The sequence below is a fragment of the Ixodes scapularis genome, unplaced genomic scaffold (assembly GCF_016920785.2).
Source record: "Ixodes scapularis isolate PalLabHiFi unplaced genomic scaffold, ASM1692078v2 PGA_scaffold2__306_contigs__length_199485367, whole genome shotgun sequence".
NCBI classification, from domain to species: Eukaryota; Metazoa; Arthropoda; class Arachnida; order Ixodida; family Ixodidae; genus Ixodes; species Ixodes scapularis.
Genome location: NW_024609857.1, coordinates 80,361,980 through 80,388,639, shown reverse-complemented (window position 1 = coordinate 80,388,639; position 26,660 = coordinate 80,361,980). Strand labels below are relative to the sequence as shown.

Genomic DNA, 26,660 nt, shown 5'->3' with positions numbered 1-26,660 from the left:
GGGTTCTCATGAGCACGCAATCCAAAGCGCGACGGAAAGCTACGAACATGTACTGAAAGCGTAGCTACTGGCTTTCACTAGATACTCAGCGTAAACTATTTTGAGCTACGTTGTTGTGACTAACGTCGGTTCTGCAGTGCCCCAACGCACTCGAGTGTACTTCGCACGAGAGCTTGTTCTAAAGAGAGAAAAAACTGAAGCCAAGTGCTCTTCGAGTGCAGTTCGCGAGGCTCCTGCAGTGTGGAAGCCACTTTAGTCTTTGCTCGCGCAAGAAAAAAAAGGTTATCGCGTACTATGGTAAAATTAACGCAGGTGCGAACTTTCATCGCTTGGCAGCTATTGGCGACGGGTACGATCAAAAGCGTCGATGTGGTTGGCTTTCCACGATAGGCGGAATGCTGAGTATGACGTCCACAAATGATTTCGCATCGACAGAAATAAGAGTAATGTAAGATCTACAATCTTCACTGTGCGGGCAGTAATGGTTTCAGAGCGCAATAATTGCAAGTCTCCACCATGCTCATTACAAACAACATCGAACTTGTTCGCAAAGTAATGACGTCACGAGAGGGGACCTTAGGATGGCGCCAACAAAACATCTCGCCGCCAATAGTCGGTGACGGGCTAGGAATTCAGTAGAAGGTCCGGCTCCGAGCACGCGCTCGGTGGCTTCTGCCGGGCTTTGGCTGCGCGTGCAACAAAGCGTTATCAAAGACAACGCAAAACGTATAAGTATTGCCCTGTTTCCCACCATTAAATATTTTAGCGACTGAGACTACGGTACGTTTATGAACATTTAGACATTTACGAACCACCTTTAGCGTATGATTACAAGATAATATATACAGCGACATGTGCTTTGCCGAACGCGCTTAGGTAGCTTCAAGCAAAATAAAATGTTGTGTTCCCACAATGTCCACTTGACCTAGCGATCCATTGAATAGGCCCAAGGGTGAAATTCTGTTATTACGGTTACGTTTGAGTATTCTGGATTCGTCAACAGGTTGCGCGTGGGCTGTAAAGAATAGGCATGTAGATAAATGCGTAGGGTGAATGCATGAAGGTTACTCCACTTTTCAAATGGCACAATAATAATAATCTAGAGCTCTTTGGGAGTAAACAACGAAGAGATATTGGCACATATGTACAGGTTGCGGAATTACGAGCTTACCCAGCGCCGTTCAGGCCAGGCAGCAAAGGAGCCTTGGGAAAAACACCGCGTACGTTAAGCTTTTTTTTTCGTTTTCTTTTTAACGAGGTTGCATTTTACTGCTGCCTTACATATGGTAAAATGTGGTTTTCGTTTTTTTTTTTTGCTTGGCATAGGCGGCCAAAGCATTTCATGCGTCATTTTACCCTTTATTGTTAGCACTAAAATGACAGCATATATTGCCGCCAGCTTTGCATATAAACAAAATAAATGCCAAACTCAAACGAACATCATCATGACCTCAATTAAGCCTAATCCTTCAAATTTTGGCAAACAAAACACCACTGCATTGCACGGTCCTTCCACAAGTAATATAATGGCGAAATAATAATGACTTCACGGTAAACCATGCCAGGGCGAAATAAACCAGCGAGCGCTTACTGACCTGCTTTATGAGTAATTTTTTTTTTGTTCTTTCTGCCGCTGTTCATCCTACTAGAGCAGCATTTTCTTATTGCTTTTGTGGGTAAGTAATCGCATGGCCTTCCATACAATGCATACACCTAAAAGGAGGGGGGGGGGGGGGGGGCTGTTCCCTCTGTAATGGCATGGCTCCGTATATCTAGCAGCCTAAATATGAACAGGGAGTTATTTTATATGGAGTCGTTAGTTACAGAAGAATAATATTCCCGTTAGGATTTTTTTGCTCATGGCAGATTTTGGGGTCACTAAAAGGTAGCGAAATTAGACAATCGGTTAGCTAAATAATTCAAATCTATTCAAGTAATCTTTTGCGCGTAAAGCGGTCGTAGATGTGACGCTCAGCGCCCCTATATTTTAATCGTGACGCGGAAGTGTTATCGAAAAATTCATTGTCCGGACCTCAAATGTTTTCTTTGCAGACGGCTTGAACACAAAACTGACTCGTCGAAGCGCGCCTGTGACGTAAGTTCCTCCGATATGTGTTTGTCTCGCTCTGCTCGCATTACCTGCAGCGCGGGCACATGGGTTCCAGAGCACACGCAGGTCGAGGGGATCGATGCCGCAGACACCCCTAGTCGGTTAGTTTCGGTTCTGAAGCCGTGTGCGCAAGGACGACAGTTCTCGTCCCTTAGCGAGCACTACACATTTTTACACCAAATATTCACGTCACGGCTATACTCAAAGATGTCGAGCTGCAATGTTGACACTACCTTATACCCTAGACATTTAGAATTTACAAAAAAAATTGTAAAAACGTTTCGCTCAGTTCATGTAATTACCAACATATCTTCCTTTCTGAAGTCTCCCATAGCGCTTAATTCTAGGCCGGGAAACAAAAAGAAAAAAACACTTTTTATTAGTTATTTTTATTCTCTACTACCCAAAGACACCATTTATATTTATCCGCGGAAAGCCCTGCATGGAGGGCACTCTCTAGTCTGCGCTTGCCTTCTATCTAGAGTATCGCAACGATAATGATTAAAGAGAAGGGAGAGGGGGGGGGGGCGGGAAATTGGATTTCTTTTGTTTGTTTCAAAAACTACAAAAAAAAAATGGCCGAGAATTTTTTTCTTTTGATTAGGCTGTTTAACTTAAACATAAAATGCTCTTTTTATAATATAGACACTTCCGTATTGTTTCTTCTAGCTTTTATATTTCTTCAGAATTCGGAGAAGTCAAAGCACTAGCTGCATATTTAAATAACTTGTCTTTGTCTTTGCCCACCACGTTTGGAACCTTTTCCCCCTTTGAACAGAAAGAAGTTGCCCCCAGAATGGGTACCTCTGCCGTGTACGCCGCGCGCGTGTCTTGGAGCATCTGCGGAGTGGGAATGTCTAGTTTAATGTTAAATACTTTAAGGAATAATCTGGTGTTTGCATAATTTTTACACAACTGACGATGACATTTGCTGCAATAACAAAACGTGAGAAGGATGCTTGGCTCCTTCTACTGTTATTTATTTGTTTGTTTCGCGGATTGTATTTTGCGTCAGGGGTGGTGATACAGGTAAGGTTCGTGATAGGCCTCTGTCCCCCTACAGTTGAGCAGTGCGAGATTAAACCAGACTTGTGCCTATTTTAAATACTCTACTCAAGATACTGTATATCAAATACTTTTGGTAAAATTTCGGTATCTTTGAATATATATATTTAGTCTACAGTAATTGCAACACTAATTTAATTACATGTATCACTATTTTGTACTTAGTATCTCAGATGTATTGTTACAACTTCGAAAATATTTGTCGCCGAAACTATCTCCAGGCCAAAGCTCAACCGATTGCAGACTTGGAGGCAGGCGACCAAATGCAGGAGAAGAAAAAAGGCACGAGCAAGACGAAGTCTCCGAACGGCAACCAAAGATAAAATGGATGTTTTTTTTTTTAAAGTTGTATTTGTATGCACATTGCACATGAAGCTAGCAATCTGCTGGGGACGTCATCCGGATTTTACACACAGATCCCAATTTCGTATCGAGCTAGAGTGGTTCCGCCAGGGAAAGATTGTCACGCCAACGCTCCGTACGGTTGCAGTGAACCCTTTTCAGAAATCGCCAGTTTAGAGGATTCTCGTATGAAAATGCAAGAACACTCCCTTGAAAAAGAAGCTAGATCCTGCTAGCTTTATTGAGCGGCAATGATCTAGACTGGGCTTCCCCAAACACCCTGCTGTACCTCTTTGGAATAACGTTTTCTCCCAAGCTCGTTCGAAAGCGTTTCTTATATAAATTGATCATTGAACCAATAAATATTTCACATTGTTTGATGTGTAGCCAGGGATTGGAAGTGAATTCATGAAAACTTCCTTTTGTTACTTCTGCTTCCCTCCTAATCTTCCTAACATATATATATATATATATATATACACACACACAACACGGGCAGTTCACACCATCGTACGCGGTCTCCGAGGAGGATATAAACGAACATATGCAAATGAATGAACCGTACTTAATCCAATCTTAATCCAATGAATCAAAGAATCGAATTTTTCAGGAACCCGACGAAAGCCAAAAAACTGGCTCCTGCTTTTCTGGCTCCGCCGTTTTTTGGCTTTCGGCGGGTTCCTGAAAATGTTGATTCTTTGATTCATTGGATTAAGTACGGTTCATTCATCTGCATATGTTCGTTTTTATATATATATATGTCTAAATATTTCTCAGTCGGAACGTACATGCGCTTCTCTTCGCTCTTGGCTGGGGAAACAAAATACTTGCCTTTGGTTGTTGACCAGTGTCAGAGCCTGCTGTCATCTAACCGTTGTTTCATCTTGAGCGTGCAAGCTTGTCGTTCGCTCGTGTACTCTTCATTAAGTCTGGCTGCCTGAATAACTTCTAGTTTGGCTGTTAAGGATATTCAATGCCGAATTATGTGTCAAATCCGCCAGCCCGCGTCAAGGCATATTGCAAACTTAGTGCGGAACGCGTCATGAGCAGAGCCTGGCGCCAAACCAAAGCACGCCAGTTGTCATTCCCACAATCTGTGAGTCGCCTTTGTTCCTAAAATCTTTCGGTACCCATTATGTTGCATATCCCGAATTATTTCAATAGTAAACTTCGATTGCAGCATATAAGTCTCTTCTTGAAAGTCATTTAAGATCACAACAAAGTGTGATTTTCACCGAAGTGATCAAAATAGAGGACCCTATTTTAACTTTTTTTATTTTTATATTTCCTGCTTGCAACTTCCTTGCGCAGTATCTTCAAATGTAATTCAATTACTTTTTCAAAGTTTTTTTAGGCTACTCAAGATAGATCTTAGTAAAAGTAACTTAAATACTACTCCAAATACATTTTCAAATGGAAATTTACTATATCATCTTAAATACTTTTGAAGAGTCCTTGGCACAACATTGCATTACACATAACAGAATACAACACATGTATCCTGAGTAAACGTTGCGCCTAGACAAAGTAAAACAAACCAAATTAAATATTTGCGGATAATAATGTGAATATAAATAAAACATAACATTACACATGCCACGAACATTATTGAACCAAAAAAATCATTGAACGTTAAAACAACCAACCTTCCTTCCGGTACGTAATATAAGATATATTCTTCATTACAGTGAAGCAGAACAGTGTTTTGTATCTGCGAAAAGATAACTTATTTAGGTAACTTCCGACGCATCAACATCAATAGAATACGATTCAAAATATACAAAAGCTTTGGGTTCCCCACAAGAAACTTGAGCAAGAAAAATTAAATTGGTTTTCACACTATAATACAGGAATGAAAATGCAACTTCATTTACCACTAACATCTTTCTGCGGTCATGTTTGAAAATATAAACAAAAGGTTTATCGAAGTTTACAAGCATGTCTCCTCTGCCTGAGGTCTTATTTACCGAAAGAAGTCATTTCTGTTGACCCTAGTTATTTGGTATAGCCGGCATCTTACGCTTCGGAGTTCGAACACCGTTAGTAACCACATTTTCTGTTGGTCTGGTCTTGTCATATAAACTTGAGCTTACAGTTTTTGCGCTTTCTGTCTGCATTGAGTTTCTAGCATTGGTCATGAATCACTCAACGGCCGGTAGATCAGCGCGCTTAGATCATTTAAGAGCTGTCGATTTTAAGAGAATAATGTTTAAGAAGCATACGCGCCGCAAGCGTTAACACACCTTCAGTGGGTGGCGCACAACCGCGTACCATTGTAGGTGCCCCCTGAAGCACACTTGTGTTATTAATGTTACTAAATTACAAGCAACAACCTTCGACGCAGTCTTGTGTTCTTAGTTAAAAATTGCCAGCATTAATATAGGAGACAAGCATTCGTGTGCTGTATTTGTTTATTCCAGTATAAAAGGTAATAACGGGCCCAACTAATTAAACTGGGAGATTACAAACATAAAGAGTAATGGGAGTCGACCCCTGGGCGTTGTTTGAAGTTACTAAGCTTGTCTGACTCACGTCAGCTTAAAGCGTAGCACACATACACAAAAAAAAAAACACTCATGAGCCTCAGATAGAGTGGGTCGTTTGCATATGGATTTTACTTTCTTGCTCTTCCGCCGCCCTTCCCTTGAAGAGTGTATGTGTGTGCGGAGCGAGAGGAGAGAGAATGGCGTAATTGGAAGTCGCTCATCAGCTAATATAATAATTTAAAAAAAATATATAAATTTCAGGCGTTCGCTTTAAAAGTAACACGTTTTTTTTTTGTTTTTTTTTTTTCGCCAGCGGCGGGAATAGCGAAAGGTTTAACTCAATATCAACGCGATATAACACTCGCTACGCTTTGCAAGAGTTTGAATAATTTTTTGCTCAGAGATCGCTGACACTGCGGTTGCGGAAGAACGTAACCATGAAAGGCAAAAAATCAAAACTGTTGAGTGACAGAAGATGACGGAGAACTTAGCGAAAGAAGTGGAAGGTAGAAACAAAGCTCCTTTCCGATTTGCTCAGAAGAATACCGTATTTCGCTCGTGCTCATCCAAATATATGATCTTTCTTGTTTGGTTATTGATTTAAGTAAATAAAAAATAAATACGCATGAATTTTCATTCCTTTGAACTCCTCGGAATGAAAACATCGGGCCAATTCCCACTCCTGGAATGGCTTAACTCCACCATTCCATCCCTTTAATTCCTAAACGTAAAAAAATGGCAAGTGGCAGCCACATTGCGTTGCTGGAAAAAAGCAGCAGAAAGCTGCTGACGTTATTAAAGGCAGAGACGACTGAAAAAGTATCCAAAATCTTCCTCAAATCATTCATTTTACTACCTGAACGGTGCTGGCTCAAAGCGCTTCGTAGTACTTGGTGCCACTGCAAACATTAATTGTGCTATCAAGCATAAACGGCTTGCGAGTCGCCACAGAGGCCAACAATTACAACCCAACATTTGCTTCGCAAACAGACCATATACGCACAAGAGATACATAGTTAGCATGTTGTTGTTTGAGTTTGATAAGACCTTAAAAATGGCTAGTTCGTGCGTCGCCCAAGAAAAAGCTACCTTGTTCTCTGTTTCGAATACATGCAGAACAGCACCGCTAGTGCTCTGTTAGAAGCCACGCCGCGTATAACCTTCCCCAAATCTCCACGCATTGCCGCAAGCACAGAGAATTGCTAACAAAGTGCAATCGGCATACGCCGCCCGCACATGGGAGCGTAGCAGCATATTAGGGAAACCTGCCTTAAAACTTAAATGTAAAAGTAAATGTGGGTTAAAAGAAGCGAGTCGAACTGGTAATTATTCCGGTTGGCTTCGGGTTCAGTAGCATTGAGCTGTGTTCCGGTTCGGTTCTGGTACAGTGATGTGTTTAAAGTAACGGTTCGGTTATCGTTTCCAGCAAGCGCAAACCAGTTTAAACCGGTTCAAAAAAAAATAAAGAGAAAGAAAATTGCGAAACTCCAGGTCATTAAAAAGAAGGAAAACATGCTTAGCGTCATCTGCATCAGAAAAAAGAAAATGTCATTAGAAGCCGTTTTGGGGAAACAAGGACAGAAAAACAAATACAAGCTTCATTTTGTTTTGTGATTTTAGATATTTAACGCGAACACCATTCAATGAAAGTTACGTGGTTATACAGGCGCTTGGAAACAGTAACAAAGCGCAGTACTCACATGTCAGTTCAATCATCCACCACGCACGATCACAGCGTGACGGTAGCACACACCGCACTCGGAAACTACCGACAAAAAACGAATTAGTCCTTAGTTGCTTAAACGGCAGAAGTTGTGTCTGCAGGGGTATGATGACAATACTACCCAATGTAGAAGAGAAATTTGTCCAGTGCAGTACGACTGCTGGCGTGGAGTCTTACCGGATATCACGCTGTAGTGATACACGACCGAACGCCGGTACGATGCTCATCCTGATCTAAACGGAAAACTACCCACACCGCACGCCCACGCGACTTGCTCAAACGACTGAGTTGAGGAGGATAAAGACAGCGAGGGCCTACCGAAATATAATTCAAATAAATAGAAACAAAAGATACACCGGGCGAGTTGCTGTTTCTGAAAAAAACGCACGCGCGCACAAACACACAAACGAAATTCCTTCGCAGCGTCCAGGGCTCTGGACGACTGGCGTCCCGGCTACCGGCGCCGCAGTGTCGTGCTCTTTGCGGATTCATATATTCACGCCGACAGACTTTGCCACAGCGGAACAAACGCACCGACCGCCGTGAAATTTTTGCTTTATTTTCACTTTTATGTTTGCGTTTTCCTTCCTTTAGGAATGTTGCTTAGCACCAAGAAACAAACAAACAAACAAACACACACACACACAGACACGCGTGCGCGCGCACGCACGTACACACACACACACACACCATTGTTTAGTGTTATGTCTTTTAAATGGATTTTTTTTCAATTGACCATTTGGACAAATAATTACACTCATGTGATTCCAACGGTTTCGATCCATAATCTGCAGAAAATTGAAACCACTTACAATCACAAGATACGTTAATTTTCGTCTAGCTATAGGTTTCCTCCTCGCAGTGTGAAAAACGAAGGATGCAGGCGCTAACAATTTACTTTCTAGCGCGTCTTTGTAGCATGGTCTCTTTTTCGCCAGGAACATCAACAAAGGCCTGCATACTAAACGCTCTAGTAGGTCTTTAGAGCCTCGTATCTCAATTGCAGACGACGTTTTGGGGAAACGAGCTTTACAGATGCTAAATCGCCGCGCTTCGTGAAGCAGGAATACATATATATTTAAAGAAGCTGGTCGCATGCATACACAGTGTTCCATGCACAACTATTGCACGGTTGCGCACAACCTCATAATAATAACTTTATTACGATTGAGAGGAAAGACCTGCAAAAGTTACCAAGTGTTGCCTTAATCGCGCTGATGTTGCGTTCTGCGGGGCCCTCCGACACTTTGGAAACGCAGCAAGTGGTGCGTCATAATTAAGTCGCCAACGTTGTTGACTTACGCACCGCCAGGCTAGCACTTCCAGGCGGGAGAGTATGTATACCCCTTCGGAGCCACCCGGAGGCTAATGATGCCGCTGCTCACTCTGCTCCGTGATCCTTTAATTGGGTGACGCTGTGACGTATTGCAAGAGTTAACGATCAACATGAATGAGGCCATGTGTTAGCTCGAATAAGGAAGTTGGCCCGGAGTTTATTGCCAAGGAGCATATGGCGTGCAAGTGAATTAGTTGAGCTGACTCTAAATCTAGAAAACTGAGATCTGGCGTTCCTGCTGCATTGGTTTTTTCTACTATTACTCACTAATATAGTACATCCGTCTAGTTAATGTTTATGGATGCTTGTTCTAGATTAGATAATTATTCCCTGATTTTCTGAAAGCACCGTGTCATATAATTAAAGTTCAATGGATTCAGGCGGATGCTTCGGAAACAAATCGGTATTACAGTATATACGAGTACATGTATTTAGTTTGCATATGACAAAAATTTAGTAAAACTAAATCAATATATCAATATTTTAATGCCTGATTTCTTTGCACACATAAGGCCAATGAAAAGTTAGTGAAATACTATGATATTAAAAAGGAAGCGTCGCCATACCTTCGTAGACTGACACTTCTTTTTTATTGCAACTCGTGACACACTTTTACAGAGCGTTACAGAATCAAAAGGACCATAACCTGATAATAGGCTTACATTTCTCGACAGTTTTCGCTAACTAACAGAACCTGATGAACATCGTTGTTATTACTTAATATCCAGATCATAACTTTATTTTAGAACGTTTGAGAATTTTTTAAGGATAACTTTTTCAGCTTATCTCCTTTTTCTGATACTTACATAAGGATTATAGCGTTAATTTCAATATAAGCGTCAACATTAAAAATAGCTCAGAAAATCCAGGCTACAATGTACCTTGATCGAATTCAGCTTATCGCGCATTGTACGTATACCTATGTTTTTGAACAATGTGCCCAACTTAGTCTTAATAGCCTCATTCCGCTTCATCCTAGCACTTGCATTCTAATAGCAGATATTTTAGGCGCCAAAATGTCGTTTTAATAAAAATATTCATGGCAACGTCCTGGGCGCATGATGGCATACGAGCTGTGTTGGTGAATATGCATATTTTTGTTTTCAATGACGAGGGTAAACACTCTCAATTTGATAATGTATTATGATCTGTCATATCATGCGTACGTGCTTGAAATCTTGTCACGGACGCACGCACGACGTACTCAGGTGAAATTACATAATAGAAAGTTTCAGTGTTGCATATAGTTGAAAATGCATGCGCTGTGCGTTTCCATTACGGTTGCGTGCTCAACACGGCGCATGCGCGTCGTCGCCATGCCCCAATCCAGGGTGCAGTTCAGTGTCCTGCGTATGCACCGTTTGGAACACATAGTGGTAACACAAACGCAAAGTGCTTGCGTTTATTCGTATACGCAACACTAAAACTCGTTAATCTTACATACTATCCGTATTCACTTCGTTCACTTTTTAATTGTAACGAAGGAAAGATACACTGTACTTACATTTATATTCGTGAGTCTCTTGTAAATAAACAGACAAAATTATTTAAACTACATATGCATGAGAATGCGCTCAATGCTCTTTTGTGGAACTGAATAGTCTTAAGTGCGCAACATGAGCAATCAGAAATCTTCGGCTTCCGAATAATCCGTTATTTCCGATGCATATTTCACGTAAAAGCAGATACATTCTTGTTTACTGGGAGATTTTTCACGAAACTCAGTTTTCAGCTACGCTTATGTAGGTTTGCTTGGACGATCAGGACACTATGAAACATAAAAATAAACACCTTACATTTAGACCATTTTTTAAAGCGCAATAAGTTCCAAAGAGTCGCTCAAAAAAGGCTGGTTCGATGCAGGGTGGTCGCTTAAAAAAATATGCAAAAAGGCTTTAAATGCTCTCTCTCTCGATGATCTCGATCTCGATGCGAAAAGGATCTCGATGCGCAATTTGACGATGCATTATTTAGTAGTAGCGGACGAAGCTCCCCGTTCAGGATGTTCGTGGAGCTACCTCCGAGTAAATTGTGCGGAGAGGAAATAGCTGCGTTCTAGAAATAAAAAGTCTCTCCCTGAAAAGGATTTGCATGAAGTTGGGATTCAAAAAGGCGCACCGAAGTGGGTCATTGAACACGTGAGAGAGCAACATTATCCGCGACGATCCATTTGCCGGAATTCGGGCACGCTCTGCGTCAAAGCAAAAATTCAATTTTCTTGAGCATCTCAAAATCTTGAGCAAGAGGCCAACATATTTGCCGCCACCCGATTTGTGTTCATCAGAAGACTGAGTTCGATAACCTTCGTTTAAATACTGAATGTTTTTCAGGTTACGAAGAATCCACGACAGAATCATGTTTGTATGTCCTTTGTAGTTGTTGATGCCACTAAACTTGATAACATATTCAAAATAATATTTACTTATTATTAAAAAAACGATCAATTAGGTTTTGTTTATTTACAGCCGTACCATTGTGATATGTTAAAGAGAGTTTTTTTCAATTGTTCACAGATTAAGATGGGTAATTGACAATCCTTTCATTTCATTAATTCGTAAGATGTGTAATCAGTCATCACCACTTTTACCTCGCAGAAAATGTCCGGTTATACCTTAAATAGGGTACACTTTAGGACGCTATTTTAATCGGTAGAACAAATATGCGGATTGCTTTTCTACTTTAGGTTTATTTGTCAACTTCTAAATTGTTTGGTCTTTTTTCTATCAAGTTCATACTATTAGGGCTCTTCTAAGGCCAAGGGCTGTAAGTGGGCAAAAGAAAGACGAAGTAACTGACTAAATGAAAATATAAATTCAAATTGGTGGGGTGTGGGTCCCTTCTAAGCCTTTAGCCTCAGTTAAATGATACAACTATACTGAAAAAATCAATAAAGCCGGATCAAACTTTAGGTGTCCAGGTTAACGCCTTGTACACAGCGATTTTATTTTCCCATATATATCGGTGGTGGTGCCTACAGCCCGAAACTGCACTACTTTTGAGTGGAATAGGGTAGAAACGTTATCTGCCCACTCTAGTTCTTTATTCAAACACTTGGTAAGATAAAGCTTACGCGAGTGAAAAATGCTTGAGCAAGTGCGGTACCCCAAGGCTCTGTTTACCTCACCGCGAAGGAAGGGAGCGCACCAAACCAGGGAGCAAAAATATTGCTTCCCATCTGTTGCATCCCACAGCCTTAACCCTTAACTCAACATACGAGACTGCTGCTTGAGGGGCGCTGTGTGTGCCGAGGACACGTTTACTTATCACTCTCGCAATGGGGTCTTTCTCAACAGTTTCGAAATGTGGACAAAATATAATTCAGTTTCTTGGCATGTAAACGTAAAGTTGGTGCTTGTCCTGAATCAACTCGGAGATCTGAGAGTAGTGGTTTATCAGAAGAATTAACTTTGTTGCATGCTAGACCAGCGCTTCTGCCTGCGATCTATAAAAATATAACATAGGCAGCACAGTTGTTTGGGCTAACGCATGATTTTCTCTGAACATTTAGAGCATTCGCAAGCCCGAACAAACCAAATACGAGTCAAACTTGCAGGGTCTTGGCTAGAGTCTGGGTATGTTGGCAGCAGTTTGTCAAACAAGGGCCGAAATTAGGCTTCCCTCCTCTCGTTCTTCGGCTGTGATCACGAATCTTTGGGTCTAAATTGCCAAACAAGTGCTAACGTTATGCTTTACAAATGGTTGTTAAGATTTCATGTGAAAATTTTGGTTCTAAATTTCTAAATGAGTGCCAATTTTAGGCATCACTGCAGGGTCTCTGTTTTATACTTGTCATTATTGGCTTAAGCGTGGCACTTTAGCAATCCTGTGGCGAGCCAGAGAATAGCCATAGAAGCGTCAATGAAAATTACTCTCGCATTAACTAGTAGTACCTTGGAGCAAGTTAGTGCCAGGTGAGGCATTTATTTGCCGGAATACTTCGGCAATAGCCTAATATATTCGCTAGACATATAAAGCAGAGGTTTGTTTTTTATTGTTATGAGTTCCATGATACACAAGTTGGATGAGAACAGTGGAAGTAATCCACATATCTAAGCACCGACATAAAAAAAAATATATATATATCTTCCCACAGAAAATGCGCATGTGGCGCGGAGGGTCCTACCCATCAAAAACGCATCTCCGGAAAGTTCCGAAAATACTTTTTTTGCAAGTATGCCTATCTTATTAAGAAGCATAAAAGTAAAAAACAAATGCATATATCGTCATAGAAAAATAGTTACGCGGCTTAGGCATTCATCCAAAATAATGCTGAGCCGGACCATGCTTAATCGCTACCCTATAACCACATTCTTTGAGCAAGCAGCTGTGGTTTAATTAGTTACATACACATCCGGAAGGTCGACTCACCAAAATGAAAGCTATAGAAAAATAAACCACTGCGCTTCTCATTATAATGAATCATCGGAATAAATCTAATTGTCAATGTCTTTATTTATGAAGTATTGAGCAAAGAATATATTGAATATTGAGAACGTACGCATTGAACAAATAATATATTGAATATTGAGAACGTACGTATTGAGCAAATAAAATGTTGCAAATGTTGAATACAAATGAAGAGATAGAACTGTGGACGTCCTGGATAACTTGATGTACCAGACGTTTGAAAAAGTTTGCACTTACAGACGTACCAATTAGCTTCGGGAACCAAAAATTAAACGCGCCTCCTGCATTATTTGACACCTGTATCGCGGTTATTGAGCTCACAATATTTGAAATGAAAAAAAAAAATAAAACACAACACATTTACCTGTTTTGAAGGCATGAAAGGCATCGCCAGCAGGCAGGCGCCTGGTGAGCAGTTGGAGCCTTGACGAAGGCAGGATTGCGTTGTTGTTGTTGATGCGGTCGATGGCGTAGCGGAGAGCAAGTTCCTGCTCCTTGTCCTCGTCCTCGCCCTCCAGAAGACCTCCTAGGCCAAAATCAAAACGTGTTTTTCAGCGCTATGTATGTTAGTGTTGGTTTTCTGCTGTGTTATACCAACTAAAAGAAATAGCGAAAATTACAAAATATGCACTTTACAATGTATGTGATGAAAATGTCATAGCAACAGCACAATATACAGAGCGATGACTCGAAGATTGGGACAAGTTGAGCGCGCTGTGTATCTGTTTTTTTTTTTTTTTTTTTTAGTTTGTCTTTCCGTGTCTCGTACCATCATTTGACGTCATGTATGACAGACTAGCACAACATCATGGCTTGCGGCGAATATCAATCACCAAGAATAGGAGATAATGTTTTGATTCTTGCTTCATAGGAGCTAGAGTAGAAACCAAATCATTAGTAAATAAATCTCTAGCGAAAGAATAGGTCTAAAAGTATGCCAATAATTCTAACCCTAATTAAAACACTGTGGTTACACAAAAATCACTCCGTAAGTGTAAAATAATTTGCAACAAAACCTGCTTTTGAGGATCCGGTATAGGAATGTTATTTTGAAGTGGTGCCGTCGGCTATGTAGTATAGTTCGATGGGTAACAAAGTCTAGCCACCTACACACCAGTATCAATGATATGAGCGTACCCAGTTCGCCAATTATTTGGAGCATGTTTCCATAAAGTTTCCAAAACCAAAGAGATATGCTACCTCACACACTGTATTGAAGGCCGATGTAATTATCGTGTTCTACGAGGAAAAAGAAAAAAAAATCAGGAACTTATATTTAAGCGGTCTTTGTGTAAGCAATATTATTTTATTTTTAGTTTAGAAAGGTTGCAATATAATATTTACGTTCATTAGTAGTAAAAGTACATAAATCTGACACATATCTTTTGTAATGTGATGCAAAAGTCACCTATGCTTCTGCAGATACATATGTATTACGAAACTAAGGAAAAAAAACGACTGATATAGAAAATCGCTAGAGGCAAAAATGTCACGCTTTAGATAAGAAGATTTAGTGCACCTGCCACTCCCCGCCCCCCCCCCTCCCCTACCCCCTCAAATATTTTCTTTGGGTTTGCTGCAGAGTGATAGAGGCAACTGGTTGGTTAAATAGGATACTAAGATGTTTAAATATTTTCGTTTTTTGGCGTAACATATAGTCACAGATCGATGCTTGACCTTATATGGTCTAGCTGTGACGTAACACTTATAATAATCTTGTTTTACTCTATTAGAAGAGGATTATGATCTTTGTACTCAACTTACCAACCGAAACGAACCAGGAAAGTACGCTCGTGACGTCACCTCTAGTCTGCTTTATCGTCGCATTGATCAAGCGACTGGAGTGAGGGCACATGGGTGGCGGTGGAGGAGCTGGACAGAGGAATTGGACTTCTTGGGTGCACTTTGCTAGTCAGTTTAGGCTTTAAAGCCGTGTACCCTGGTTGACATTTATTGCCCCTTAGCGCCCAATAGAATTGTTTTATTCAAAATTACACGTCACAGCTAGATTATAACGAGGTAGGTCGTCAATTTTCGAACTATATTTTGTCAAGAAAACAGTTTAGAAAGTAAATTTTAATATTTTTGCTTAGTATTAATATTATTATTAATATTTGACCAACGTTTTACTTTTTTCTGCAAGCCCCAGGGCCTTCAGGTTATCCACTCTTCTCAAAAATACCTGGTCGCAAAAAGAGCTGTCATGAGTTCTTCGGCTTCTCCATATTTTGCATTGTTTGTTTTTCTAAGTTCCATCTAAAAGAGGTTTTCGTAAAAAAAAAAACATATAAGGCGTTCTTTGAGGTCACTTTTTAATATGATCGAGTTCTCCATCGTCAAGTTGCATCTTTCATGCGCGAGAGGGCGATAGTGGTTAAGGCGAAACCGTTCTTCACGACCCGAAAAAGCTCTTGGGGTGTCGAATAACCTTTAGTTAATGGAATGGTGAACCGAAATTTGTATTTCAGAAAAGAACCATGCAGGAGATGTAGGTGGGACGCTACAATCGCCACAACACTATTCATATGGCGATATCTCGAATGGACGGCCGTATTTTTGAAAAAAAGAGGTCGAGATTGAACCAGGCCGACGAGGCGCGTGACGTGAAGATACCCAGTTACCTCTCTTCACTTCGCTCCCTGAAGGCCGCGAGGCGGAGAAGACGCGAGGCCGTTCCCTCTCCTCTCGGAGAAACATCACGTGAACATTTCTGTCAGATGCGCCTCCTTTTCTCGAAAGATACGGTCATCCGTTCGAGATATCGCTGTATGAGTGATGTTTTGGTGTTTGTAGCATCCCGTTGCACGCTTTTGCCCCGTGTTTTATGGAACCCAGATTTCGGTTCAGCATCCCTTTAAAAACGTTTTTTTTTTTTTTTTTATAGTTGAACTAAAGACATCTTTACCATTTCTAATTTTTTTTTTTGCCCTCGACGACGTAAAACCCCCTGGATGCAGGGTTTTTTCTTTGTATAATGGGTTCGAAATATAAAAAAGGGGAAACTTAGGTTTGAGTGTTCTAGCACTAGAACTAAGTTGGGGGCGAAGGGGGCCACCCGAAAAGAGGCAAACTCGGTTAGTGAGTTAGCTACCTAACCAATAAATTAAATCTTTTTTTTTTAATTTTTATCTTTGGGGGCATATTGCATTTGAAGATGCGTGTTCTCATTATTATCTAGCCGTTAGGTGAACTTTTGATTCCTAGTAGGCGCTATGGAGTAAAAAATCTCAATCCTGATAACGGATTCAATCCGAAAGTTTGCAAGCAAATAGTTCATGTTGCGTCAATAATTCCGTTCTACGCTTGTGTCGGACCGCTGAGGTCAAATGGGTTACGAACAGGTCGGCTGCGGAGCCGTAGTTTGCGGAGTGAGAGCATAAACATTGCGAATATATTTATGTCTAACATTTTTACCTACTTTTTTTCTGTTCTAAATGCAAGAAATTGAATCCCCCATTTTTGAAGGAAGATATAAACCCGATTTATGAGCTTAGTCAACTGAAAATAACGCTGACCAAAACATTTCCGACTAGGTCAATTAAGAATTCGGGCGTTGTTTAGACTAAGAGTCACGTGTAAGTCGGCAACGCCCTCCACGTCGCTCTTTTTCTTTGTTAGTTGTCAGTTTATTGTTATCAAGCATGAAGTGTGTCTGCACTGGGCGACTCTCTAATGATGATGAAGTCTACCGGTCTTACATATGAGCTTAAAAGCTATCACTCCTAGACTCAGCGTTCTTTGTAGGGAAATACAAAACACAGCAATAATTACACCTGCAGTGCTGAAGAGCACGTAAATCGATCCTATGAAAATACGGTTGTGGATATCTACTGAAAGAGAAGTGGTGGAAGAATTACGAAATAAGCAGCACCTAATCAAAACGAGCAGTTAGGCTAACTGGTTCAACACATAAAAAAATGCATCAAAAAATAAAATAAAAAATAAAAAAAAAACACCACGCCAAAAGTCGGAGCTTGTCCTGACCTCTACCTATCTTCATAGTATTACTTCTGCGCTGTGCGTGTTTTTTTTTTTTCTTCAGAAAAGAGAACAGTATTTTAAAGTGTTATTATATATAAATGTATTTATTTTATAAGAAATATGAAATCAACATACACTTAGGAAAATATATGGTACAACACTAATACAAACCAGTAGCCCTCGCATAATACCGTAGAAAAATACGATATTTAAAATGTGACATTCCGATCACTTTCGGGATGTAATTCCATATAGTCGGAGACGGGTTAAGAATGCACTGCAAGCTCCGACTGCAGCACACGTTCTTTGCCGTTGGTTGCGAGTTCACCGAGCTTTTATCAAGGGCAGGAAACTCGCGCGGGTGGCGCAACATATACTGCATTCTTAACACGCTGTTGAGTATAATTACCATAACGTGAGTGCTAGGATTCAAGACACTTTCATTAAACTGTTCTCTGGAAGACCCTATAACCATAGTTACAATTAAACGAGGAATATGTCGCATACTTATGTTACTTTAAAACTATGCTAGAAGAGATGCTTTACACGAAGCCTTAAAACGATATGATACACGTGTGACCAAGATGCATACCTTCCAATTATTTAATATCACCTCATTTCTCTACTATATCTTATGACGTAATTTTTTTCATTAAAACATCCAGTAGCTATTTTGTTTATTTGGGACAATCTGCGTTTTATAGACAGGACGAGCGGAAATGTCGACCCCAGCACGAAATCTTCATTTTAAATTAAACTGCCTAACCCTATTCCGCAGATTTACTCTGTTTCACTTTAACTCCGACCACAGTCTTTGGCAGTGTTGGGGTGAGTAACTTTTCAAAGGTGATTAGTTACAGTTCAAGATATTTTGTCGAAATGTATTTAAGTTACAGTTAGAGTTTCTTAGAAATAAAAGTAAAGTTTTACTGTTACAGTTATTTCTTCATAGTAACTTAGTCACTTTCAAGATACTTTTGTGTTTTTCTTTATTTTACGATGAAGGCATCGATGACAGCGCACATTGACTGCGGTTTATATCTTTTCGGAACTCTCAGAAAACCTTCATTTTACTTTTTGAGATATATAATATTACCGCCGTACAATTTTATTGAATCAAAGAGTTCGTTGCTTTGATGCAAGTTGGACTGAATAAAAGATTATTTAGTTTATGATGTAACTCAGTTGCAGCTGCTTTTGAAATTTCTTGACTTTACACTTTTGATGCTGAACAGATCCCGCCCCTTGCTCAAGATGCGGTCAACGGGTGCAGGCACGGGCATGGCAATATTCGAACGCCAGAAAACTTTCCAAGTAATGGGAAAGCCGTTTGAGGCTGGAGAGCATTGTCGAGGTTTCAGTTTTCCATCCTTCCGTCTCAATGCCTAGCGGTAGTGTCCGGAAATAAAAGTCGAAACTCATTCCGATGTGCTTGCGAAGGTTAGAGGAAGTTCAGTACCACACTGCGTATACTTTTCTTTTTGCAGTGTTTGCAAAGAGCAGTGAATTTATCACCTTAATATTCTACAAGGTCAAAGTGAAGTTCATAGCCGGCCCACGGTAACACCTGCCGTTCGTCTCTCGTGACAGCCTCTCGTCTGATCAATAACGGTCAATCATCATCCAACTATTGTTCTTCCTTTTTGTGACGTTCTCTCTCCCTTCCTTTAAGAGCTCTCTTATTCCCCTTTCTCAGCTGACAGAAAGGGGAGATATATATGAACAGATGGGTACATTGCAATAATAGGAAAGCGAGCAGAAGGCCAAATCATTTGGAACCAAATAAATTGGAAAGACCGTTAGTTTCAAATAAGGCAAAGAGAGAAGCGAACAAAGCAACAGAAAGTCGTCTCGGAATTCGTTTCGCTTTTCTTTTTAATGTCTGTTATACAACGCATACTCTAAGAAAAAAATGAAGGAAAAAGGTAGCAACGGCGTGTCTTCCTCCCTTCTACTGACGCGCCTCCAAGCGGACACGAAAAACAGGGAGGAACGAAACGTTTTTCTCCTTCTCCAGGCAGACGGGAGAAAGAATCCGCCCTCCCGACTCGTCTTCTTTTGGTATCGTTTCTCGAGCACGTCGCGCACGTCCTTTTATAAATGTTGTTGAGTTGATTGAGCTTCAGTGGCAGCGAATGCCGCCTGTAATTCCGTCTTCTAGTCCAAACGTGCAGAACATTTCGGTTGCATTGACGTTTTAATCATTAATTTTATCAAATGAGCAAACGAAGCCGCTAGAAACAGCGAAGTTCCGGAGCAGTGCCAGCAGCGCTACGTACACTGAGTAAGATGGCCGTCTCCGGATTGCGGGACCCACGCCGAACTATAGTAGCGGAACCACGCGGAACTGCGTCGACGTTTTCGAGGTTATGGAAATCGCAGGAACTGCTCCAAGACAGGCAGGTTTTGCTGCCTGCTGCCTGGGTGCCTTCCGTGCTGAGTTCGGTTCTGTTTTCCGATGACGAGTGCCGACCGGCGTTCAACGTGGTTCTGTATTTCTGCGCGTCTGCAACATAGCAGCAACGTCGTGAAGGCAGTGTTGTGGGTTCTGAACAGACGACTGGAATTATCGCCGATGTGACCGTGTGTTCGGGTATTAGTGGTGTAACAACTAGATGAGATGCCGTAAACTGGTGGGCATTGACACCGCTGGTCGGGCCGTGATCGGAGGGGGCGGGGTGTCGCAAGTTGACATTCCGCTTTACATTAAAAAGTTTAAGACCACTTGAGGAATTAGGCACGTGCAATCGATCGACTTGCGGATAATCATGTTGAACTCTGGTCTGAGCAGTAAGCTCCTATCGTACAGTGGCTAATGGGACTGTCAGTTGTCTCCTCGCCGAGAGCGATTGCGCTCTGGGGAAAGGACAGAACAGTGCAAAATTATGACGCAAAGTACGTATATTTACAGTGTGGAATTTTAGCATTAAAAAAGAATAGTAGGTAAAATCGAAAAAAAAAACCTACCCTTTTTTTGCTGTTTAAATATACTACTGCTCCTCGGGAAACTGCCCTTTAAGTGGCGCGCTGGAATGAGCGCTAGAAGTTTTCGAGCTCGCCATGGCGTAGCTTCGTACACTTAACACCTGCCGCAAGTAGCGACTTTGTCTGCATTCAGGTTTACCGAAAAGCGATATATCTGCCTGTGAAGCATCGCTTCCAGCTTGGTGAATATCCATTCTACAGAGATTAATTCAAGACGACAATTTCAGCCAAATAGAAAAAGAAACGCTGCAACAGACTACGACGTGCCGTACGGGAAAACAAGTGAATGGCTTCGAACCGCATTGGAGCGGCTTGATTTATTGGCTTTCAAATAATTACGGCATGATCGAGCGATTACTCTTTAATAAGAGATTCTTCCCCTGAGCCATTCAAAATACTCTCAGAGGTATGACAGTGCTGGTAAAAAAATGAACATGCTGGAAATATTTTTTATTGCTTAGGGAGTCACCGAGAAATTCCGTGCGTTCAAAAAAACGACCAGTATAAAGGACAGGAACACAGAGCTCGGGTGTAGTGTTCGGGTTAGTGCGCCGTTGTGTCGAGGTATGAATGTGCCATGTATGTCTATGCCCTCAATGTATGTTGCTTGTAGTATGCGTAATGTGTCTACATGTGCGTGTATAGAAGAGGTCCCCGAAGATCCCGATGCGTGATGGTGACCTGAGAAAATAAAAATATTTTTTGTAGAACATGAATTGGGTGGTACCTAGCGCCACCTACGCTAACTGCTTGCAATTACTCTGCTTGACCCTGCTATCTGGTGGCAAGCGATTTAACCTTCTTTCAGGCTACGCGATCTTTTGAGAGCGGCTTTTAGTTTGGCGGATTGGTTTTCCATTCCTCCGTGATGTGGGGTCAACCAAGGAATTGTGGCTCGAGGAACAGCAAGGTAAGACGTAAAGGGCACGAAGCAACCGGGTATCGGTTGTCTGCGTTTAACGTCGCAGTGCTGACGACGAGAAGACTGAGTAACTGCTTTTGAAACGTAACTTTCTGTACCTTCGGGGCTTATCTGGCTTCGTAAATAAACACAACTCCCGGAAAGCTCGCGTTACGCTTTTATTTGCTGCTCCTCTCGTCCCATTCATGAGACGTAGCGTCCTCATTAAGCCTCACTGAGCTCGATTTGCTCGATTCAGGGCCGCCACAACGAGATGCAGGTGAGGGAGGAACTATTTGCTCCCCTGCTTCAGGGACGAAAGTTTCCCGCTTTCTAAAGGAACATAGGTTAAAAGACCGATCCTCCCCTTAGGAAGGACTATCGATACCCTTTTCTAAGAGTACAGGCTAAAGAATCTACGGTGGGTCACGATCTCGCATCCCTTGGGAAAGGCCAAGTCGGCCAGTAGAAACATCGTCTGCGGCGCCGGTCAGACGGTCACTCTACCGATAGCGACTCGTTTTTGCAAAGAAAACTAGCCGCGACTACTGCGGCACCGACGACAGAGGCCCTCGTTCGGAGTTGAACAGTTCACCGTTCGGTGTCTGCGCGTCGCGTGTGTCCGCGAGGTGGCTTTGTCGCTTGGCTGGAGAGGCGGCGATGTTTGATGAGGCCGTAAAGGGTGAAGACGAGGCGAGATAGAGCCCCGCACAAAAAGATTGTTATTAAGGCAATGCAAAATGCACCTTTCTATGCGATGAGAACGGTAAAAAGGACTGAACCATAAAAATGTCTAACCCCTGCGCCAGCACTTCAATGCAAATAAAAAAAAAATGTTGCGTTCTCATTTTTTTTTGTCCCGTTTAGTGTGGGTCACAACCTCATCTCATGGTCGAACCCGCTGTAGTGTTCACACGATAGGGTCATTTTTTCGCGAAAAATATCTGCATTTTTGCAGATACTTTTTAGACACTTTTTTTCAGAAATGTATTAGTTATCGTTAAAGTTACTTTAAAAAAATGTGTCGAGTTACAGTTAAAAGTTACACAAATGTATAAAGTTATAGTATCGCGATACAAGTAACGCGATACTATTCAAGACCGGCCTTTGGGTACTTGGGTTTAATACAATGCAGGCAACGAAGCTACAGCAGAAGTGCATTGTGACGTTGTGCTAAAACGCCTTTCTGCGTTTGCTATGACGGAATAAGACCAATCACGCAGAGTGAATGTACCCGTTCCTGTGCCTTTTTTGTGTGTCTTTTATTGGTTTAGTAGGCGATAGCAAACCAAAAATCACTCTAAGCGGCGTGACGTTGCACTTTTGGCGCCGCTTGAGTAGCCCCATCGGATTACGGCGTCGTGCGTCGTCTGCTCTAAGACAAAGTGAATCGAAGTATAGAAGGAAGTGCTAAACTTAAATGGACAGCTATCTACCCTCAAGCCAGAAACGCACACATGATTATATTGCAACGCGTTTCTCAAATAATGCTCTTTTCTTTTTTTGACTGAAAGCCGTGTGTGCCTCCGACTCTCAATTTACCACAACACAAGTCAAATCTTTATCAGGATTGCCTCTGTTTGTGTAGGAATTCACCGGCCTTGGATACTCGAACTCGATTACTACGGGTCTGAGCGTCCGGTAAATGTCTGCCAGAATCATTTGCATGCTATATGGTCTAGCTCCTGAAACGAGGGCGAGCAAATACGATTCCCGATAGCTACGCAAGGCCGGGAGACACTGAGGCCGAGATTTCTCGCTTTGTTTTTCTGGAACGCACATTCTCTGGGGGTAACAGCGTCTCAGTGACTTGTTTCCTACTTTAGGTTTCGTGAGGAGCTTAACTTGGAGTGTATATTTGGGTATTAACTCTAAGAGTACGTTACACATAGCATAGGTGGTGCTTACTAAAAGTAGAATTAATGTTGCGGCTGTAGGCTTAAATTATCGATTACACGATATTCTGACACGGATTTCGTGTTCCACGCATTTAATTTCAATCTCATATTATGATTTTGATTTAGCCTTCTAAACTGTCTTTCATTTTGTTGTTTAATTGACGGTATTATGAATTTAAAAAAAATTTCGACTTTCTTTGAATATTTCACCCTGAAGCCGGCCTATGCCTAATATTGAGGTAAGAACCTATATGTCTCCTCAGAATTATGTTCTCTTTTTATATATACTTATTTCATTCTCAACGTCAGCCACTCGGATGTTAATAATATTCGCATTGCTTAATACCCTTTTATTAGACGGCGCTTTTATCAATTTGCTTATATATATATATATATATATATATATATATATATAGGGTGTGTCACGAAAGGTGGACAAATTCGATATTGCGAAAACTACGCGTCGCAAAAAAAAAAAAAGGTTTGTGTCGTTTTGTTTTTTAGCCAGGAGCCTACTTATGAAAATTATTAAAGCCCGGAATAATTAGATTGTTAATTTTTTTGCGTAATTAACTATATTAATATTGTGTTTAAGGGAACGGTTTCAATTGGAAAATTGCGCAGCATCATCGAACAACACTAAATCAGGAGACTGTAGAACGATAGAAGGCACCCGAAGCATTTTACACCATTCTGTGAAACCACACAAATTCGACGGGTTTTTAAGTTTCGGTTTGCAATGGGAGCGCATCTCGGCCCCAACGGCACCGCGCCCCGAAATAGTGCAACCAGCCTCTGCTGAGTTGCGCGAGGAGAGCGCAGTGGATGTTGGTTGCAAAATTTCTCCACGAGGTGCGGTGCAGTCGGTGCCGAGATGCGCTCTGATTGCAAACCGAAACCTATCAAACCTGTCGAATTTGTGCGGTTTTTCAGAAAGCCGTGAAATGCTGCGCGTGCCTTCTATTGTTCTGCATTTTTTATAATGTTTTTGGATGATGCTGAGCAATTTTCTAATTAAAACCATGCCCTTAAACACAATATTAAAAAAGTTTAATACGCAAAAATAATCAACAATTTAATTATCCCGGACTTTAATCATTTTCCTAAATAGGCTCTTGGCCCAGCACCGAAACAACACAATTCTTTCTTTTTTTTTTCTGCGACGCGTAGTTTTCGCAATATCGAATTTGTCCGCTTTTTGTGAAACACCCTGTATGTACAAGCATTTCGTTGCGCTGGAGAAGATACGAGTATTGCACAAAATTGCATCGCATTGACGAAGCTCCAAATGAGCAATCTTGAATTATCAATATTAAAAACGAAACGTAATCGACAGTGAGGTGCGAGTCACTATTACTTTCTTCAGAAGCGAACGGCGATGCATTGCGATTGAGAGGGCACGGCGGGACCACAATGGCAACAACGCTAAGCCCGTCTATCTTCTTTGTTCAGGTCACGCTGTGTGTTCTGACTCACCACGTGCCGACCCCACCCAAGAATGAAGTCAGCATCTTGAACCCGCCGGCAGTGAGCATCAACTGCACACACCCGGGAGCGCACCATGAAACGTCACCAACACATCCCGGTTTGAAGACGGCGCCGCCAGTGGAGGCATATAAAGAGGATCGCGCCATGGAATTCCTCAGAGGGCACGGCGGGACCGCAATGGCAACAACGCTAAGCCCGTCTATCTTCTTTGTTCAGGTCACGCTGTGTGTTCTGACTCACCACGTGCCGACCCCACCCAAGAATGAAGTCAGCATCTTGAACCCGCCGGCAGTGAGTATCAACTGCGCACACCCCGGAGCGCACCATGAAACGTCACCAACACATCACGGTTTGAAGACGGCGCCGCCAGTGGAGGCATATAAAGAGGATCGCGCCATGGAATTCCTCAGAGGGCACGGCGGGACCGCAATGGCAACAACGCTAAACCCGTCTATCTTCTTGGTTCAGGTCACGGTGTGTGTTCTGACTCACCACGTGCCGACCCCACCCAAGAATGAAGTCAGCATCTTGAACCCGCCGGCAGTGAGCATCAACTGCGCACACCCCGGAGCGCACCATGAAACGTCACCAACACATCACGGTTTGAAGACGGCGCCGCCAGTGGAGGCATATAAAGAGGATCGCGCCATGGAATTCCTCAGAGGGCACGGCGGGACCGCAATGGCAACAACGCTAAGCCCGTCTATCTTCTTTGTTCAGGTTTGTGACAAACATGCTTCTTGCTTTCGAAGCAATTATAGATGTATTGTTGTCCTGCCGTGCCCGGCCACAATTGAGTGTCTTATTGTGGATGCATGGAGTGTCATTTTGATCCTTCTATCTGGAGATGTCGAGCAAAACCCTGGGCCTCAAGGGATAGAGGAACTGAAGGTGATGATGAACGCCATGCTTACTTCGCAGAACGACCTTAAAACGCGAATTGTTAACCTGGCGGCTTCCCAGGAAAAGCTAGAATCAACAGTGAACGCTAGGATGAACGAAGTTATGACAGCTTTACAGGAGCACAAGGGAGAGATTCGTGTGCTGCAGGGGGAAGTCACATCCTTTAGAAATGACCCCCAGCTCCAACAAAAGCGCCTCGACGACTTAGAAAATAGGAGTAGACGCCGCAACCTTGTCATTTTCGGGTTTCCTGAGCCCGACCGTGAAAACACCGAACCATTAAGAAGCCAAATAATCCAGGACTTAATAGGACAGAAGCTTGGAGTAACTGTTAGCTCGGTGGAAAGAGTCCACAGGATAGAAAAAAAACAACCAGACAAACCGCGGCCTGTGATAATAAACTTCTTTGACTATAACGAAAAACTGAAAGTACTAAAAAATTGTAATAAATTAAAAGGAACTACAATCTCAATCAACCACGACTTTTGTAAGGGTGCACTTGCAAAAAGAAGCAAACTTTGGTCCAAATCTGGGGACTTCAAAGCCAGAGGACGTAAGGTAGTGCTGGACTATGATAAACTACGGGTTGATGACGACCTATATGAATGGGACGAGCAGAATGACTGCCTGAAGTGCATCCGCTCTCAGGAGCGACGGAATGACGTCGACTGACTTGAATCGAAACAGTTACGTTTTGTACTACTAAATGCCAGAAGTATCGTCAATAAAGTCCACCAGCTCGAAGAAATCATACTTACATATAATCCGCAGATAATTGCAATCACGGAAACATGGTTATCAGCAGATATTCTTGATGCCGAAGTTACTCCCCCCACTCACAAAATAATCAGACGTGATCGTGGCTCTCGAGGAGGGGGAGTTGCCTTGATAGTAAAAAAGGAAATCTCATGCGTCATCTTAAGCGAAATAACCGACAATGAAAGTGTATGGTGTCAAATCGACTATTATGGGTTTTCGACTCTCGTAGGTGTTGTCTATAGGCCCCCATCTTCTCCCGAGTCATTTCTAGAGAAC

At 41.9% G+C, this 26,660-nt stretch overlaps 1 protein-coding gene across 1 annotated transcript; it reads left to right on the top strand.

Moving 5' to 3' along the window:
* Nucleotides 1-24,647: 24,647 nt before the first annotated feature.
* On the top strand, nucleotides 24,648-26,349 carry LOC115325189. Its single transcript, XM_040216009.3, has one exon. It carries the CDS (start codon nucleotides 24,648-24,650, stop codon nucleotides 26,295-26,297), a length of 1,650 nt encoding a protein of 549 aa, XP_040071943.1. The 3' UTR covers nucleotides 26,298-26,349.
* The last annotated feature ends 311 nt before the right edge of the window (nucleotides 26,350-26,660 follow it).

Coding starts and splice junctions, on each gene's coding strand:
- LOC115325189 (XM_040216009.3), top strand. CDS start 24,648: ATGGCAACAACGCTAAGCCCGTCTATCTTCTTTGTTCAGGTCACGCTG.